This window comes from Babylonia areolata, chromosome 20 (genome assembly GCF_041734735.1).
Source record: "Babylonia areolata isolate BAREFJ2019XMU chromosome 20, ASM4173473v1, whole genome shotgun sequence".
Classification (NCBI taxonomy): Eukaryota; Metazoa; Mollusca; class Gastropoda; order Neogastropoda; family Buccinidae; genus Babylonia; species Babylonia areolata.
Window position 1 is genome coordinate 42140732 of NC_134895.1, and position 19055 is coordinate 42159786.

General features: G+C 40.5%; 2 protein-coding genes across 2 annotated transcripts in view; both read left to right on the forward strand.

Moving 5' to 3' along the window:
• Positions 1–19055, forward strand: part of LOC143295515 (sulfotransferase 1B1-like) — a 380130-nt gene that overhangs the window by 39564 nt on the left and 321511 nt on the right. The window lies entirely within an intron of this gene.
• On the forward strand, positions 95–3710 carry LOC143294713 (uncharacterized). The gene is made up of 5 exons (XM_076606130.1): positions 95–215; positions 1121–1166; positions 2091–2175; positions 2811–2918; positions 3347–3710. The coding sequence occupies exons 1-5, from the start codon at positions 102–104 to the stop codon at positions 3579–3581; spliced, it is 588 nt and encodes a 195-aa protein (XP_076462245.1). The 5' UTR covers positions 95–101; the 3' UTR covers positions 3582–3710.

Here is a 19055-nt window from a genome sequence, read left to right on the forward strand (position 1 = left end):
AGTTATCTCCAGAGATTGAGAAAGAGATCAAGTCGGCATCTGGTTCAAAATCTACAACTCTTGACCAGGTGCCCAGGCCCGGCATATGGAACTGCACAGAAATGATGGAGCTCGAAGGTGAAAGGAGGAGGTTGATGAAATGTTCAACACCGTACAGACTCAGCATGAAGTTTGCCCAGAAACTTCCATGGAAGAAAAGAGGAGTGATGGGCAAGGTAATTTTATGCATATAGCATAATTATTTTGTTTTCAATATGATTCATAATATAACACTATAATATATAAAATTTGACATGCCATCCAACAGTACCCTTTGTTATATTATAAGTTATAACCATTATAACATTACCTTAAATATTATATGATATTTATTATATAATCATAATAATTATTGTCATACCGCATTATTACTGGTGTTACATACTTGTGCAGTGCTGTGCTGTGCTGTGAATGATGTTATTACGTTTAGGGCTATGTGTTGTGTGAAACACAGGTTGGTCTAAAATATTTAAAATGTGACCATTGCCGGAGATCTATTTGAATTATTGTTTATTGTTTTTCATTTGTTTTTTGTTGTTTTTTGTTTGTTTGTTTTTTCCTGTCTGCGTGTCCCTGTCTTTCTAGAAGATAGTTTATCTGTTTACGTGAGTATATACCTCTTCTCTCCATTTCTTTCTGTCACTGTCTCTGTCTCTGTCTGTCTCTGTCTGCTGTCTGTCTTTATCTGTCTGTGTCTGCCTTTCTGTATCTGCCTGTCAATATCAAAACACTCTGTTTCTCTTAAACTTATTTTTCCGGGGCAGTAAAACAAAAAGCTGCTTACACACACACACACACACACACACACACACACACACACACACACACATGTATGCATGCACGCATGCACGCGCGGTGGGCACACACAGATATACACGTGTTCAGAAGAGAGAAGCTAAGGGGAGTACCTGTATGCGTATGCGCGCGCGCGTGTATGCGTATGTATGTTTGTGTGTGTTTATCATTGCATGTGTGAGTTTGTATGTGTGTGTGCATGTGTGAGCGTGTGTTTGAGATCCCCAAAAAGTATACTAAAGACAAAGTAAGATAATCTTGCTAACAATTTGTAACTGGCTGCCAGAGACACATATCTGTGGCAAGACCACCAGAACGTCCACCTAATTTTGGTATGTACCTTTTCTGTTTTTCGGGTGTTTGTTTGCTTCTATCTGTTATCAATCTCTATCTCTGACTCTGTCTGTCTGTCTGTCTTCCCTCCCCCGTCCCCCCCCCCTCCCCCCCCTCTATCCCCCCCACCTCCCACCCACTCGCTCGATCGTTCGCTTTGGCTGTGTTTCTGTTTGTAAGATTGTAGAATTTTCCCTTACATTTACGAACCTCGACGGAGTAACTTAGGTAGTAGTGATTTGTTTCCTGAGTTTATGCTTTTTACTTACAAGTGATTGTAAAGTATTCTTTAGACTTGAAAAATTAATCGCTCAGTACTAGTGCATGTGATGTTTTCTTGACTCGATCTTCTTTCTCTTGGTCCGTCTAAGTCTTTTAGACGGGGTTGTGTATGTTCAACACAGATCTCTATCTGTCTTTCTGTTTGTCTGCCTCTCTTTCCTTCTCACTCTCTTTCTCTATGTCTCTGTCTCTGTTTGTGTGTCTCGCTCTCTCCCTCCCTCCCTCCCTCCCTCCCTATCTCTTTCACCAAAGGATCATCGGGTATTTTATATATAAAAAAAAACCAAAAAAAACCCTTCCCTTTTCCCAATATACAAAGAAGAAATTCAAATTCAGGAGACTACTACCGGAATTGTTACTCAATAGTTTTTTTGGTGAAAGCAACAGGAATGAGAAATGGGTATAGTAGAAGGCATAATGATATTATTCAGCTGTACAGATAACACGTTGCCTTTTGTTACCGTCGACGTGACTTAGTTGTTGTTTTTCTTATCAGTTTGTTTATTTATTTTTTACTTTTTGTAATATATTTTTTTGTGTTAGTGATGAAATAGTCAACTGCTAAGATTTCCTTCTTCTTCATCTTTTTTTTCCGTTTTTTTCGTTTGTTTGTTTGTTTGTTTTGTCCTTCTTCTTTTCAGGATACGTTTTTCGTCCACCTTCGCCCATCAGTCTTGCGGCACAACCCCGGGACGCATCATACGTGTTGTTCAAGTGCACTCGCAAGTAAGTACGTGTATAATCAATATATTCACGCACACGCATGCAGACACGCGCACACATATGCAGTGGCGAATGCATGTACGGGCACGCATCCGCCTCACACACTGCATCTGCTTCGCGCGCTTTTGCGCGCGCGCGCACACACACACACACATACACAAACACCACACACACGCACAAAAAACAAACAAACAAACAACAAAACAAACCAAAAACAAAAAAACAAAAAACGATCGACATACACACACGCATATACGCGCGCGCGCGCACACACACAGACACACATACACACACACACACACACACACACAACAGACAGCGGTCGAATGTTTTTGTATCCAATAAATGACCGCTTTTTCGACTCGCCATATGCTAGATTCGAAGTATTTGTCAAATTCACTCGGTACTGGCGGACATTTAAAAAAACAACAAAAAGTTGTGTAATGGTCAGGTTAAAAAAAAAGGGGGGGAGGGGGGCGGGGGAAGAAAGAAAAGAATAGGTAAGTCGACTTGGTAACATGTGTTTCCGCCCTCTTTTCTTTTCGCTTGTTGTGAGCTTGTTGTCGGTTTCGATTCTTTTTTTGTCGGTTTTTTGTTTGTAGTTTTAAATAAACGTTTGATACTAACTGTTTCTGCAGCTCGGTGGAAGATGAAGCGACAAGACTGGCCTCGTTACCTTTATCCACTGTGATTGTCAGATGGCAACTGAAACTCTTCTTCCCGCCGTTCAACGTGTCGGAGCTCAAGTAAGTGGGCCAGTATGTTTTCCTTTGATTGTGTGTGTGTGTGTGTGTGTGTGTGTGTGTGTGTGTGTGTGTGCTTATTTGTGCTAAGATGAAAGACAGTTCTTCTATATCAAGTACTTTTTAACCACAATAAGCACACATCTGTTGCACACTCAAACTAAAGGGTTTTGGTTTGTTCGTGTTTCTGCACAGAGTTTGTTTGCCTTTCTTTTTATTTTATTTTCTACATGCAAAATCTAGTCGGCGCATGATGTAAGAAAAGAAAAAAAGACCACCAGAATCAACAGACAACTGTACTTGTCATTGGAAGTGCCAACGGGATGCCCAGTGTAAAAGTATCATTTAGCCTCATTTTTCATACATCAGGCTGATTAAGATGATACTGGCATGCCATATAAACAATACACTCTACTGCATCTGTCAAACAGATTCATCATGTCTGGCTTTGGAGAGGTACTGAGTGTGCCACACATCGACATTAACTCGGCACTGGTTGTATTCCGAGACCTGCAGAGCGCGCAGCAAGCGGTGAACAGCAAGTTCCTAGGTAACCCTACATGTCGTTTGTCCTGTCAGTGGCTTTTCCCTGTCCTGGCACAGCCTAACATATTCGCTGCCGTCAAGGATCTACCCACAAGCAGTCATGGCCGTTGGAGGAGGTAGGAGCTAAAGACCTGTGATTGCCCATAGCATATAGCTCGTGGGGGGTATGTGGTAAACCTACGAGTGACAGCATTTGTACTTTATGTGAAGAGAAGGGCGACGAGAATCCGGCCCATGGCAAAGAGCAACAAGTCACATTCGTTTAAAGTCTGGATGAAAATCTTGTTCTTTAATAAAAAGTAATCTTTTTATCTCAAGATTATTTACAAATAAAACGGATCAAGAATCAGCTATTTTGTTCGGTTTTTTTTCCAACTAGTTGAATGATCTGAAGCCAGACAGATAATAACCCAAGGATGTTGCATTTTTTTTTATCACTCCCAAGACTTCGCCAGCCCTTCTCTAAATGATAGCTGAGCAGTCTGCGTGTACATATTTCATTCCTCATGGTTTTGCACCCTGTTCATTTTTCAGTGACCATACTTGCCCAGTCTTTCTTATCTGAAATGCATTTTGAAATGTGTGAAGTTCAGTATTTTTGGCACATGGTATTTTGTGATTAATGATTTTGTACAACTTGTCAAGCTGTCAGTTTCAGTTTGGTTTTTGCGTTTTAGAGATCCTACACAACCTATTTTTAAAGTACATTCAACGATTAGAAGGTAGCGTTGAATAAAAAGCTGTCTTGTTGGTTTGATGTTTGTAGACTTTCAGAAGGCGTTTGACTAAGTTCTGCTCAAAAGACTTAACCAACTTGAAAGGTTATGGCAGTCAAGATAATCTTCTTCAGTGGATTGATGGTCTATATTATGACTCCGCTTTTTAGCATAAGTGAAATAAAATCAAAGTACACATATGTTACCTGCACCATACCATACATTGCCAGCTACTTTGTTAAAACACAAACACACACACACACACACACACACACACACACACACACACACACACACACACACACACACACACACACACACGTGTGCACGAGCGCATATTCGCCCACACGTAAACCATTCCAGTGCAATTACGAATGGATATCAGGTCAATTATTTTGTTGTTGTTGATATTAACCTTTAAGATATACCTCGATTTTTTAAGGATGATCTCAGTTCCTTCAAATACATGAATGCACGATTCTCCCACAAGTAAATAAACGTAAATCAACAATGCAGTCATTAGAAAAGCGAAAACTGAGTAACCAACAGTAACAGTTCCAACCATAAATGCTTTGATAAGAAGAAAGGGAGAAACACCGAGTTGCTCCAAACTACACAATGATTTATAAGTTTCCCTTTTAAAACAAGCCACCAGTGATTACATACAAAATATAACGTGTCATGGGAAAGATAAAACAAAAACAACAAAAAAATCCCCTCGCTTTTAGGTCGAGTCAGGAACAGGGATGTCAATAAAATAGTACGAGTCTGGTTTGGCTGATGTAACAGTCATGACTGACCGAATTCATTCACGTGATTCACTCATGACTAACACTCGTAAACCTTCATTTTGTGACTAGAAGTCCATCAAAATATGCGTGCACTCGGTAGGGAGGAGGGTGGCAGACAGTAAGCCCTTACTGCCCCTGCACCAGCCCGGTTTATTGCTTGGCCTGCACCTTAGTGTCACGGCCCAAACCAGTGTCATCCGCCCACACGTTCTTGCCTCTTGCCCCTCCACCCCTTCCTCCCCTCCGCCGTCCTCATTTTTCATGAATCGCTTTCTCCCCGAGACTTTATCACTACGTGCGGTGTCACAGCTCGGAAGTATCTGTCCCCCAGGACTGGGTTGCACGAGGTGATCTTTGCCGCGCGAAGCTTACTTAGAGTTAAGAATGTTCCTAAGTGTATGGAACTTACCGTGGAGTTAGGAACATTCTTAATTCTAAGTGTTGCTAAGTTCGCTCGTGCAGCTCACCCCTGAACTGATCCTGAAGGTTTTAAGCTGCACCATATTGCCACATCAGACACTACGATGTGACCCGAACTTCTTGCTTTTTTCTTTAACTTCTACCACACACGGTGAATTAAAAGACCAGCACATAATCTTAAAGATTGATGTTGAATAATGTTCCAAAGAAAGAGGTGTGGGTGGGAGGGGGCATCGTTTTCGCTGCTTCGCCTACGATAACGGGAGACAGAATCTCTTGAAAGAAGTATAAAAAGGACCCATACATCCCGCTCTTTTCTGCATTTACTTGTAGAAGTGGTAATTATAGATACATCCCGCTCTTCTCTGCATTTAATAGTGTAAGTAGTAATTATAGACTTATGGAGGAACATGAAAAATCGCCACTTAATGTCTACTTTTCTCTCGAGCTACGTCCTGTGTAGCTGAAATGTTCAGTAAAGGAGTGGCAGTCAATGTCATACTGTAAACATTATCAAGAAAGACGCTCCGCGAATTGAGGAGGAGATGGGGGATTAGTGATTAGATGAGGCAAGAGTGTAGTAGCGGAGCGGTTGGATTTTCGTTTAAAATCACAATGGATAGACGTTAATAATATACATATATTAAAAAAAAACAACTCCGCGAGACACTGTCCACCCTCACAGCGAAGTGACTTCCACTAGTTCCAATCGGTTGCCCTGGAAATATTATTTTTTTGTATATGACTGTGTCCAGTATGGATCATTGGATGTAAGGACCCCATTCGTGACACTTGTCCCAACCAGCAGTGTGTTGACACATGAGATTCCCACCATCTGTGATACATTGTTTCTCAGCAGATGCTCAGTGTGCTCCTCAGGAAGCACATGTATGAGAAACGTTCTTGTCGAGAGCACGAATCCAAGACTGCGGACGAAGAGCGTGCTCTGAAATGCTCGCTTTGTAAACTTCAACTTAGATACGTTCAGTGAACGTTCTGTTGGACCACACTCTTTAGTCAGCCTAGAGAATGTAGCGCTACCTTTTTCAAAGCATGTGTTCAGTTTGGTTTTCAGGGAAAGGTTGTCTATGACTGTGTATCCCACGTTGTTGTTTTTTTGTTTGTTTGTTTGTTTGTTTTTATTCGAGCTCTAGTTCCAGCTCGTAATCGGCAAAACTAATGGTCGGCGCTTTTTTCTTACCATATCCCATCACCTGTATTTTCAACAGACTAATGTTGTGCCCGAAGCCATTGTCAGCATGCACCTGCAAAACGGTTCACCAACGTTTTCATTTGTGGGTGATAACAACTGCTTTGTCAACGAAAAGAAGATATCTAAGTTAGTTTCTTCCTATTTCCGTCTTGGCTTTGGGTCCTGAGCTGTCGAAGAGGTTGCCATCCGACCTGGTGTTTATTTAGGCTGAATACTTCCGTGGCAGATCCGAAAGCATGTCTTAGCAGAACAGCACGGAAAGAGGCGATCAGCGAGGCGGGCCATAATGCAGCCCAGCTTCATTCTATATGGGCGTAACTTTTGATAAGATAGTTGGGAAAATTGTTAGCTAAAAAGCGATTCTTAAAGTTCCATATCCCCTGCATCAGCGTAAATATTTTACCAAAGAAGGGAAGGGGGGGGGGGGGTTAAACGGTTAAATGGCACATACTTACTCGAGGTTGTGCCCGTCTCCAGGGAGGAATGAGCTTAGGAATAGTCCAGAATGTCTGGGATGTGATGAGAGTGTAGGGAGTGGGTGGAGGAAAGGAGACAATGAGTGGAGGAGTGGGTGGGGGGGTGGGGGGCGGGCATTCCCTCCTGCAGCACGTGTTGTTCACGTCGCATGCCAGGCATAGTTTGGGTTTGGAGGTGATGGAGGCTGCAGGAAGGTCGAGGCCAAGGTTCGCAAAACTCATGAGTTTGATTGAATTGATGACCCTACTAAATGTCAACAGGTGCACACACGTGTTCGTGCTGCTTGTCATGCAGTGTGTGCATGTGGAAAGAGAGAGAGAGAGAGAGAGAGAGAGAGAGAGAGAGAGATTGTCTTTCAAAAATGTATGTAGCCTTGGCATCCATAACTCAGCACAACAGATGGTGATAATGGCCTTAACGTCTGTTCTCCCATTCAGCTTCAGTCCGCCCCCTACCGCCCCCACCCTGTTGATCCGACACGTATGCCACGTACTCTCTCATTCTTATGTTGCACTCAATGCGCAGTAGCTTGTGTAGTTTGTTCGATCATGCACACATGTTAGTTCATTCATGAATGTCGGGTTTTTTTCTTTTGTAGTTGTTTGTTTTTAGTCGACCCAGGTTATTTTAGCACACATGCGAACACACACGCGCGCGCGCACACACGCACCCTCCCCGCCCCCCTCCCATCCCCCCTCCACTGTGAACCTGGCTGTGTGCTATACGTTAAATGCTTATCCATTTTCATTGATATGTTCAACATGATACGGTCATTCCTGCCATCTAAAATCAATCAGTCTTGTTCGGAGTGTGCAGATATACCATTTTAAGTCGCATACCCATTGCTGCAACCGAACATAATCAAACCCCCGTTCGTTCAGCTCTAATCTTTGAGTTTGACTCCCAGTTTACCTTTTTCCGGCAACCTTGAATCTTCCATTTGTCTTATTTTCAACCAATAGCTAATACATCTTAAAATCGTAAGAGAGAGAGAGAGAGAGAGAGAACGTTTTCAAGGTAAAACGAAAAATGTAATTGCAGTTGTTTTTTTCATTTCTCTTTTCGCTTCCATCCACCCACCTCCTCCCCCCTCCTCTCTCTGTCGTTCACATTCTAACAAGCTAGCCGATACCAGTATTGACTTAAAGAAGGTCAGGAAAGTTTCTGGTGACATCCCCCCCTCCCCCCATTCCGTTGACTGTGTTGCCTTTATTCAACCCAGCCCAGAGAGAGAGAGAGAGAGAGAGAGGAAGAAGCAAACGAGAGAGAGAGGGGGGAGGGGTCTTTGGGTATGGCGTTTGTGTTCAACCGTAAATGAGAAAACGCAAACATCTACAATTTTTTTCAGTTGCTTTATTTTCACAAAATCGAATACTAACAATACATCAAATATCTACAACACTTCAAAGCATACAGAACCAGAGTTCATTGACCTCATAACATTGTTCTGATATTTGGAATACACCCACAACACTTGTAAGCATACAGAATACGGAGGTCATTGACCTCATAACATTGCTCTGATATTACTCACATCAGCTGAACACATTGTTCACACACGAATCAAGCGTGGACAAAAATAAAAATGTTAATAAACAAATAAGATGAATATGGTTAGTGAAGGAGGGATTTACACGACACAGTAGGAATTGTTCGAATGACTTACAACATTATCGAAAATGAAAAGAACATTAATAAACGCGATGAACAAATGATAGAAGCGATGCGCAGCTTGTGTGAACAAAGTGAGTATATAAAATAATCCTGTTTCAGGTGTCAACGTGTCTAATATATATATATATATATATATATATATATATATATATAATATGTGTGTGTGTGTGTGTTTGTGTGTAAATACTTTGTGGACACAAAATGTGGCTTTGAAAAAAAAAAATCTTTCCACACACCAATTACAGTGACAGTACTGTAGCGGGACCGGTACATGAAGATTGAATATTCGCAGATTATTATACTGTGTTTCCTTTTGTTTCTTCGTTTTTTCGAAAGTTTAACGCTTATTTCTTTCTCTCAGAATTTTAGTAATTTAATCTTACAAACTGACCTACTGATAAATAGAGTCATTTGAAATTGACCTATTGATAAACAGAGTCCACATGTTGTGTTTTACATTACGCCGACAGGTTGTATCGTCGGTAAAAGCAGCGTCCATATCTGCCGGTCAAATCTATGATCGAATGATTAACGCAATGATTTCTACGAGTCTGATATCGTGCACATCATTCGGAACTTAATGCTCATTTAGCTGCCGGTTTCAACTAAGCTGTCCTCGGTTTTTGTTTTATATCTTTTACTTATATGTTTACTTGATTTTGTTTGTTGCTAGCTGTTTTTTAGGACCGTGGAAAGGGTTAACATGCGATATTTTTACTGTTTTTTAAAGTCAGTAGAAATCACACGTGAGTCATGAAGGCTTTGCCTCACTTTTTAACTGATGAAGACATGATGTATGAAGAAAGGGTGGAAAGCCAGCACATCAGCACACGACATAAATCATCCTTCTGATTGTCACTATCAAGTCACTTCTCATCTCTCTTACTAAAGAATTTTTACATCTGGGTGGGGGGTGGAATGGGGGTTAATCGCCCCAGTACGTAAACAGTTCGTTTTCTCAGTCAGAGTATGCTGGATATTTATATCAGTCTATACATCTTAACAGCTGACACCGATTACGTGACTGTCAGCGCGCCTGATTTGATCTTACGCATGCGTGTGCACGCGGAGATTGCTCAGAGCCTTGCACGTTAGCACATGTGATCGGATATACATCCGTCGTAACACAAGTGCTGCTGTGATATGATTCGAATCCTGGAACTTCAAAAGCACTGATTCACTAGGAATCGCGTTTGATGACACAATGATGTTCATCCAATGGGAAAATCTCTGGACATACCAGTGAAGCAGAAACTGTTGCCATGTTCAAACGAACGTAAGACATCCCTTTGATAACACTTGGCGATTCTGTCCTGTTCTTCATCACAAGTATCACTGACATCTGTCATGCTTTCTTCGTTCCTTCCTTTTTTTGTGGAAAGAATCAAAGGATTCAGTAAAACGTACACGAAAGAAATGGTACATCAGTAATTCATTTACTCTTAACAGGTGATAACATCAATTTTCAAAGCATTGTGCCTCCGACATATTTTACATATGTAATTGTTTCGCATGAGCACAAAACAACACCGACTAACTACTCATGACACCATGTACAACATCGTATAGCTAATTAGCTACATGGATAAAGCTGTCCTACTTGAGCACATGGAGTGATAAGTAAATACTTGGCTTCGGACTGTTTTTAACAGTAAAGGTGGGCAACCTTTATATTTATGTAAAGCCTTTTGACAAACGCTCACATAATTGTTGCCATCAAAGACTGCTTCACAGACCCACCAATTCCGTCACGTTCTCTCGTGACAGAAATATGATATTCAATATAAAAATATCTTATTCAAGTTTGAAATGATATTCAATCCGAATCCACAATTATTATATTCTCTACAAGATACAGAGTCAAAAGGTTTTACGAACAAATTGAGCATTTCTGGACATTTCTCGATGGAAAAGGAATGGTCATTGAAATAAATGTGTTCTGTTTAAAACAGCTGTCCAAGAATATATCTAATTTTCCCCCCATGCACAAAAGTCGTATCGGAAATAATTCACATGTTGCAGTTGTTTCCACCAGTTACATTTTCTGTCTCTCTTGTGTATGTGTGCGTGCGCGTTTTGTGTGTGCGTGTGTGTGTGTGTGTGTGTGTGTGTGTGTGTGTGTGTGTGTGTGAATATACACGTGTCGATTCCTCGGACTCATACAAAAATACATATGAGACATAAAACGTAACAAAAGCTAGAAGCAACAGGAAAGCTAAAACTTAACACATACACCCTGAACGAAAACACATTTTGATGTGGTTTTACAATCTGGCCCAGTATGATTTTCTTCCAGAATCGGAGCTAACCTTGTCAGAATGATGCGATAAGTTAATAATATGCTATGTTGTGACTATTTCAAAGCCGATTGTTATGGCTTGTTATTTCATGTGACCTTTTTAGTTAAGGACAAGCTGTGTTATCGAGATGTATGTGTAAGAGAGAGAGAGAGAGAGAGAGAGAGAGAGAGAGAGAGAGAGAGAGAGAGCGTGTGGTTTTACCGACAATTGGTATTCATGAAAATGTGTTCTTGTGTACAATTTGGAGCTGTCTTAGGTGAAGAAAGAGCCAGTAAACCTCTGCTAAGGCTACTTGAGAAATAGTGTTTGATATAAATCCACAGATGTGGAACTCGAGGAAAGTTCATCGAAACTCAAAATACTATTTACCCACGTACGTTTCTGACACAAAAAAGTTTGTAGTTCCGGTAGGTCCTCGAGAGAATTCGTATTTCCCATTTCCTCGAAGATCCATTCCCGCGTGGGGATTCCGAAGGCCGTAGGAATGTCCAGTTCTGTCGTTTAGGTTTTCTGCTGTCCCACCCCGTGATTTCTTCCCTTCTGTCTTCTCGGTCCATGTACATGTTCCACCCTTCTTCCATCCCTCCCCCTTACAACCACATATCCTCACACCCCCTTTCCCAGTTCCTGAGGTAACTGTTACGCTGCTCTACTCCTATAACAAAATAGGAAACTTGTAAACATTGGTGTGGATAATTACTCATGCTGCTGTGTAATTTGTCATTTTCACCTTCCCATGGAAGCAATGATCATAGGAATTAAACAAAACCTCTCTTCCATCACAACTGACACAAACTTGGCAGTACATCCATCCCTCTTTCCAGCTCAGTCAGAACCGCGGCGTTGCCCTTGACAACACACTGTCCAAGCAGAAATTCAATTACTGACCTGATAATCCTGCTGTTGTCAATTGCGGCGCATCAGTTCCATTCGGAAATATCTGTCCACCGACGCACATCCAGACTTGTTGTTTCTTTCATTCTCTCTCGCCTTGACTACTGTAACTCTCTATTGTCTGGTTTGCCTGCTTTATCTATTAAGTCCCTCCAGCGCATTCAAAGCTCTGCTGCCCGACTTGTCCTCAGAAAGAAAAGATCTGAGCACATCACTCCCCTTTTGCAACTTCTACATTGACTCCCTATCTCATACATTAAAGTACAAGATCAGCACTCAATATCATACATGTATTTACAAGTCTGCCCTTTCTCATCTCTGTGGCTTCCTTCACTTTTACACCCTATGTCGCTTTCTACGATCGGCTTCGGATCCACTCTGTTAACACATACCCAGATTCGAACACTCCACTGTCGGCCACCGTTCTTTCTCTGTCTCTGGACCTTGCATTTGGAATGAACTTCCACTTTCGCTTCATCAGGTCTCCGCACTCATCTCTTTCACGTCTGGCCTTAAAACCCACCTCTTCCCAAGATAGCCTCCCTCCCCTGCCTGTTCGTTGTCTTCAGTGACTCCAGTTTAGAATAATGCATGCGTGTGAATGACTGGTGTGAAAGCGTTTTGATCTGTCTCTGCACAAGATTCAGCCTATATAAATACTTAGTAGTATTATTATGGCTCTCTTGGAATGGCTGGAGCTTTCCGTGTCACTTATTTAATGAGTTTACTGATGTCCTGAATATCATGTTTAATGACTCAGGTGTGGTAATTAAAACCCCTTGACTTCCATGCCTGTAAAATTAACTGTCACAGTGACATCACTGATGACATCATCAAAAGAAGGGAAAATAACTCTGGAGGGCTGAAAATTCGCACATTTAATGTAGAGTGATATCCTCGAATCATTTTCAGAGTTTTTGACTAATTGTTCTGGATACTGATTTATGACTTGAAACTCCACTTTCTGCTGTTGATTTTTTCCCTGGCAGTCAATGGGTTTTAAGGAGGTTGTTAGATTTGTTTGTTGGTGCAGTTTTTATCTTATTTTGTTTTCATTTCTTTCTTTTTTCTTTCTTTATCTATTTATTGATTTATCTATTTATTTTTTGATTTTATTCTTTTTTTTTTGTTGCTTAAAAAAATAAATATTTTTCCTTCGATAAGGCCTTCACGGTCGGTAAGTCTCATTTAAAATCATAAGTGAACTGGTAATCTTCTCTGAGAATGTGAATCTCTTTGCTGGAAAACACGGTTTTACCTTTACTTCTTTCTTTTTAAAATAAGAAAACGAGTGGAGGTAATGGGAGTAAGGACTTCCGCAAGTACATCTTTCCCAGATCCGAAAGGAAAAGATCAGGCCACAGAAATAATGTTAGCAGCTCGTTTTGATACCCATGGTCCCATAGGGGGCCCCCAAACCAGGATGAAGAAAAGAGAAAATTTGTACCTTACGGACTTGTATTTTGATACTGGTGAATGTATGTGGTGTGTTTTTCTTTCTTTTTTGGGGGGTGTGGGTGGGGGTTTTTTTGTTTTGTTTTTTCCCCGGGAAAGCTGTCGCCTGATTCTACAAGAAGTTTGATGGATATGCAAGGGAACGCTCTTGCGTTGTTTTTAGAAAATGCTGACTCCTAAATACTCCTTTGGTAAAAGAGATTAAGGATGAGACTGAATGGGAGAACATTTTCAATGCTGACCCCTAAATACTCCTTTGGTAAAAGAGATCAAGGGTGAGGTTGAATGGGAGAACATTTTCATGCACGAGACAGAGAAGAGTGGGTAGAAGGAACAACCGGGTGAAAGATAAACACTCCATGAGTGCAGGCTAATTCCAGGCAGACGAGCGGACTGCAAATTTCCGCAAAGTTAATGTCACTTTAACCCCTGGTGGCATTATAGCCTGTCTGTAATCTGCTTTAACCACAGTTTGCTTTGTAACGAATGTGGACCTGAGTAATGCGTTCATCATTCCCCACCCTTTTTATCTTTATTTTAACTACACGGTGTAACGTTGTTGCTGAGACGCAACATTTATATTCATCTTTGATGCCGTGTCTCATGGATGGATATAAAATGTTCTGAGACATAACTGGGATGTTGCTCGATTATTGGCAGCATCGTGTTATTGAAAACAAAGTGTAAAAGTGATCGTTTCATCTATGTCCTAATCTGATTTTGATGTTTCACTGAATGATTACCGAGTGCCTAAGCGCCATCAGGCCCAAATGATTAGATCAGTTATCTCAAATGAGGTAGCATCTCTTCGTGTTTCAAGCTCTGCTTGTCCACGAGAATCAAAACTTGGAACTTCGTGGACTAAAGACAGGTGCAATCAATTACTCTTGCGTCATGCCATCGTTCCATGACAAGATCTGCTTCCACGAAACGCATGACACTGAAGGATTGAAATCCAGTAGGCTGGCAACCAGGTGGAGGCATTGGCCACGGGTCGTTCGGATGAAGAGTGTGTAATAAGCTGATAATGTGACTGTATGTGGGAACACGACTGCTGGGTTGGACGATAGGTGGACATTGTCCCATACATTTTCCGATTTCTAATAGTTGAGGGCTGACGATTCCGTCCAGATTCAGATCTAGATACGGATGCACCTCGAAGCTTTCGACACGACATCCACCAGGGGCCCTTGTCACTGACTCAAGCTCCCCACTGAGGTGGACGTTACGCCTTCGCCTATCGTTCAGGTAGCGATGCAGATGAGCAGGTGTCTGGAATGCGGAGCCCTCGTTCCTTCTCGGTCTGGCTGCGTTGTTGTCAAAGTAGCTATTACTTTCCGGTCGAGACATTCTTTTTTTGCGGATTCCTTCAGTTGAAATACTGCTTTCCTCTCCAGCTCTTCCACGAAATTCGCTATTCTCTCTGGGTGTTTCTCGCTCGTCTCGTATGTTTTGTTGTTGTTGTGCAGACATGTGTGTCCAGATTTCTTTATTCCTGGAACACATACCGATGGTTGCAGCGGCGGGGAGCGCGGTGGCCGAGTTTCTGCATCGCTTCGAGTCGGTGTCCTTGAACAGGTCGGGATTGAGGTCGTTGAAGACGACAAGTGCAGCAGCGACCACGTGACGCATGCGTTTGACGTAGACGTGGAACTGGCTCTGGCCCATCTGCTGTTTCAGCAGAGTGGTCACGTCCACTGTTGCCAGGCGTCTGATCTTGAAGGGCTTGTTTTCACATGGTAGTTTTGTGCCTGTTCCATAGAACACAGCAACGTATGAGATGAAATCAGTGAGAATGGAAAAACAACAACAACAACAACAAAAAACTACAAACAAACAAAAAAACGGCGAAACCCAGCTCTCATTGTCACACACACATAGAGATGGACCACGTTAAAAATTTCCCCATGTTCGAACAAAAAATAAAAGCATGAAGTAACTAAATAAGATATCACCATTTAAAGTAAATGATGGAATTTTTTTTTAATACGAAAGGGATACTTCATTCGGTCACTTCATGATTAGATTTTTTTTTCCAACACAGATAAGACATGAACGTGGCCCTTACTTTTTGGACAGTAATTAAATGAATAAATCTTATTTACACCGTATTTGATGCTAGTGTGCATATATGTCAATGGTTTTACACTAAGTCATTTGAACCAAAGTATAATGATGATTTTCTGTTGTTGTTGTTTGTTTTGTTGTTTTTGTTTTGTTGTTGTTGTTGTTGTTTTTTTTGGGTTTTTTGTTTTGTTTTTGTTGTTTTTTTTTTTTGGGGGGGGGGGGGGGGTTGAAGGGGGGGGGGGGTCTACGTTGTAAAAAAACAACAAAAACCAACAACTTTTTATAGCATACAACCTTTTTATTTTTTGCTTTCATATGAGCATTGTCTACACCCGCAGTATTATGGATAATAGATTTTTACACTTTCCATTCTGTAAGAAAGTTTGTTTCTGAAAGTTGTTTCAAGTCTTTGTTTCTTTAAAAGATGCGTTGGACTTCCCATCCAGCTTACTGTGCTTGTATTTTTCTATTTGTATTGATCTTCAGATGAGATATTTAATCATTTTAACGAGTACTGGGAATATATATTTTGTGTTCGTCAATTTTGTGTGGAATTGGATGCATATTCTTGATATATATGTTGCTGGGTTTGGCTTTTTTTTTACCTGTGTTTTTGTGTAACAAAAAGTTCCATACCTATCAAATAGGAACGCGTTTCTTCTTCTTCTTCTTTTTTTTTAACTGCATACTTAATGCATTAAAATGTTGCAACAACCCTATTAGTCCTAAACATATGTAAATAAATAGGCGAATAGAGAAAAAAAATTTTTTTAATGTTTCTTAAGTCACCACAATAAATTAAGATAAAACATTACTAAAGCAGTAACAGTACTTGAGTATTAAAATTACAGTTGAAAATGCATAGGAACACATGAAACATACCTCGTCAGCATTCACACACACACACACAGAGCAACACACATACACACGCTCACGCGCGCATGCACACACATATAAACACAGCCACACACATCCCCCCCCTTCCCCCCCCCCCCCCCCCACACACACACACAATGTACACATGCATGCGGAAATAAATTTCAATTCAGCAATAAAAAGGAAATATCACAGCACAAATAAACATCACCTGAGATGCAAACGTTTTCGTATGACAATAATTTCAAAAGAATGGATAAACTGCAATTAAGCACAAACACGAAACAGGACGAAAGAATTTTTTTTTTTAATTTAAAAGACAAACTACTCTCGATTGCAATAACCAAACAACATCAAAGAGGGGAGAGTATGCGGCTTTCTCATACTGCTGGAAAGGGTAGAGTTTTAGAGCTTTTTATTTATCTATTTATTTATTTTTTATTGATGCGGGGAAAGTTTCTTCATGACGTCAACTAGAGGGAAAAGAGTTCCACACTCTCGGAGCATTGTAAGAAAAAAGCTCTTTCACTCTACGTTTTGTCCTGAATCAGGGAACAGACAAAAGACGAGAGTCTGAGAGGAGCGCAATTGAAAAAAAGATTCTTAAAATTCCCTTTTAACTTACAAAACAGAATGTAACACATACAGATATCTCCATACAACTCTTCATAGTAATGATACACATTTATACTATCCATCTATTTGAGAATATTAAACATATATACATGCGGGCGCGATCGCGGGCCACGCACGCGCGCACACACACACACACACACATGTGCGTACGACATGACTTGGCATTACACAGCATTACCTTACATTGCTTTGAATGATCGAAATATGCATGCATTGAACAATTACAGAGTCATAGTGCTGTCTTGGTTAGCATTAGCAGAATTGAGGAGCGCATCTGTTTCAAAGGAGTGTGAAGAACAGAAGGTCACAGATGTAAGGAGATGAAGCAGAGAAATAAGTGTGGTCAGCAAGTGTTGCTAGCTTGTAGTCCCCATCCTCTCCACCCCACACCCCCTCTTTCTCTCTCTCTCTCAGCTTTTATTTCGTGTGCTTCGAGAAAGAATGATTGACAGCAGATGGCAAAACTGGAATTCACATATCCAAGGCAGTGACAGATTTGAGATTTATCGACTTATCAATAAATTACGTGTCTATGAATGTTGACAGGCATAATGACCAAATTTAGATTTGGTGTTTCTGAACTGTCTGTTCATCGGCATCGTTATAGACAGTCTAACATTTCTGATACGATTTGTTCATTATGCAAAAAATCAAAGGAAGATGAAGTCCATTCAATGCTAGATTGTGCATAACTGAGAGATATCAGATAACAATTAATTCCAGAAAAATATTTCAAACAACCTTGTTTATTCAAACTTGTCTTATTAATGTCATATACAAACGAAAGTCTTGTTAAACAATTCACACTTAATCTGTTTAAAGCGTTTAAACGGCGAAGCGCCTTCTTAAAAACATGAACATCCTGTGTATTTGAAAGCGACTTTCTAATGGGCTATGGCCTATATGAATGAAACATCTTCAGTCTCTCTCTCTCTCTCTCGTTGAAGAAAATGTGTACATTGCCTATCTATTACTCTCGTTGATAAAGATCTACGTCTTTTCTTGATAATGATAATAATAATAACAGATTTATATATACAACACCTAATAAAACAATTTTGCTGTAAGCGCTTTAAAATTGAAATAGTTCTGATTTAATAGACAAAAAACAACAACATATACATATATATATAATCAATTAGAATATGCAGATTGATACAACGAAGAAGCAAATATAAATTATCAAAACACACTGCATTAAAAGTAATAACAACAATAATAATCTATTCCACACAGCATCCCTCATGCAAAAGATACTCAATTGCGCTATGCAGTGTAAAATCCGACGAGTAAAACATATATTTAAACACAGAATGAAAAACCAACATCCACAAACCTACACAGACATTCAGCCAAACACCAAAGCACGTTCAGACAAAAAAAAATCCCCATACACAACACCACTCTCACCACACACATCACACACCACAATACCCAAACAATGCTCAATCCACATATCACAAACGCCCAACACCAACAGTGATTTCACAAAACATGAAACAACATCACAATAGTTAAAACCGATCCCAGTACTGAAAACTGGTCACATATGATGCATCATAATGCTGAATTGATACTTTGATAGACATCTAAAATCACAATACTTAAAATCAGTCTCACCTCCCTTCCCAAACAAACACCACAGCAGCATACATAGAATATCTAAAACCAATCACAAAATCTAAAACACATCACAAAATACTTAAGTGCATACTAAACTCAATACCCATAGTAGGCACACTAAAACAAGTTGAAACATCCAAAGCCAATTGCATACGTCACAACAAGCAAAACAAAACTACAACACCCAAAATTCAGTCCCGCTTTTCCTCCCCCTCATCCACACACCACCACCTCAACAACACCCACAGAAAACAGAAACAAGCACAAACCCACTCTATAACAGGCATCAGGAGAACTTGTCTTTCCCTCGGTTAAAACAACGAAACTTTCACATATTACCTTTTGGCTGGAATGTTATGTAAACGTACTAACCGAAACACGAGAGATAATGAGGGAGATACTACGAGAACGGGTATGTACACGCTCTAACCGAAACACGAGAGATATTCAGG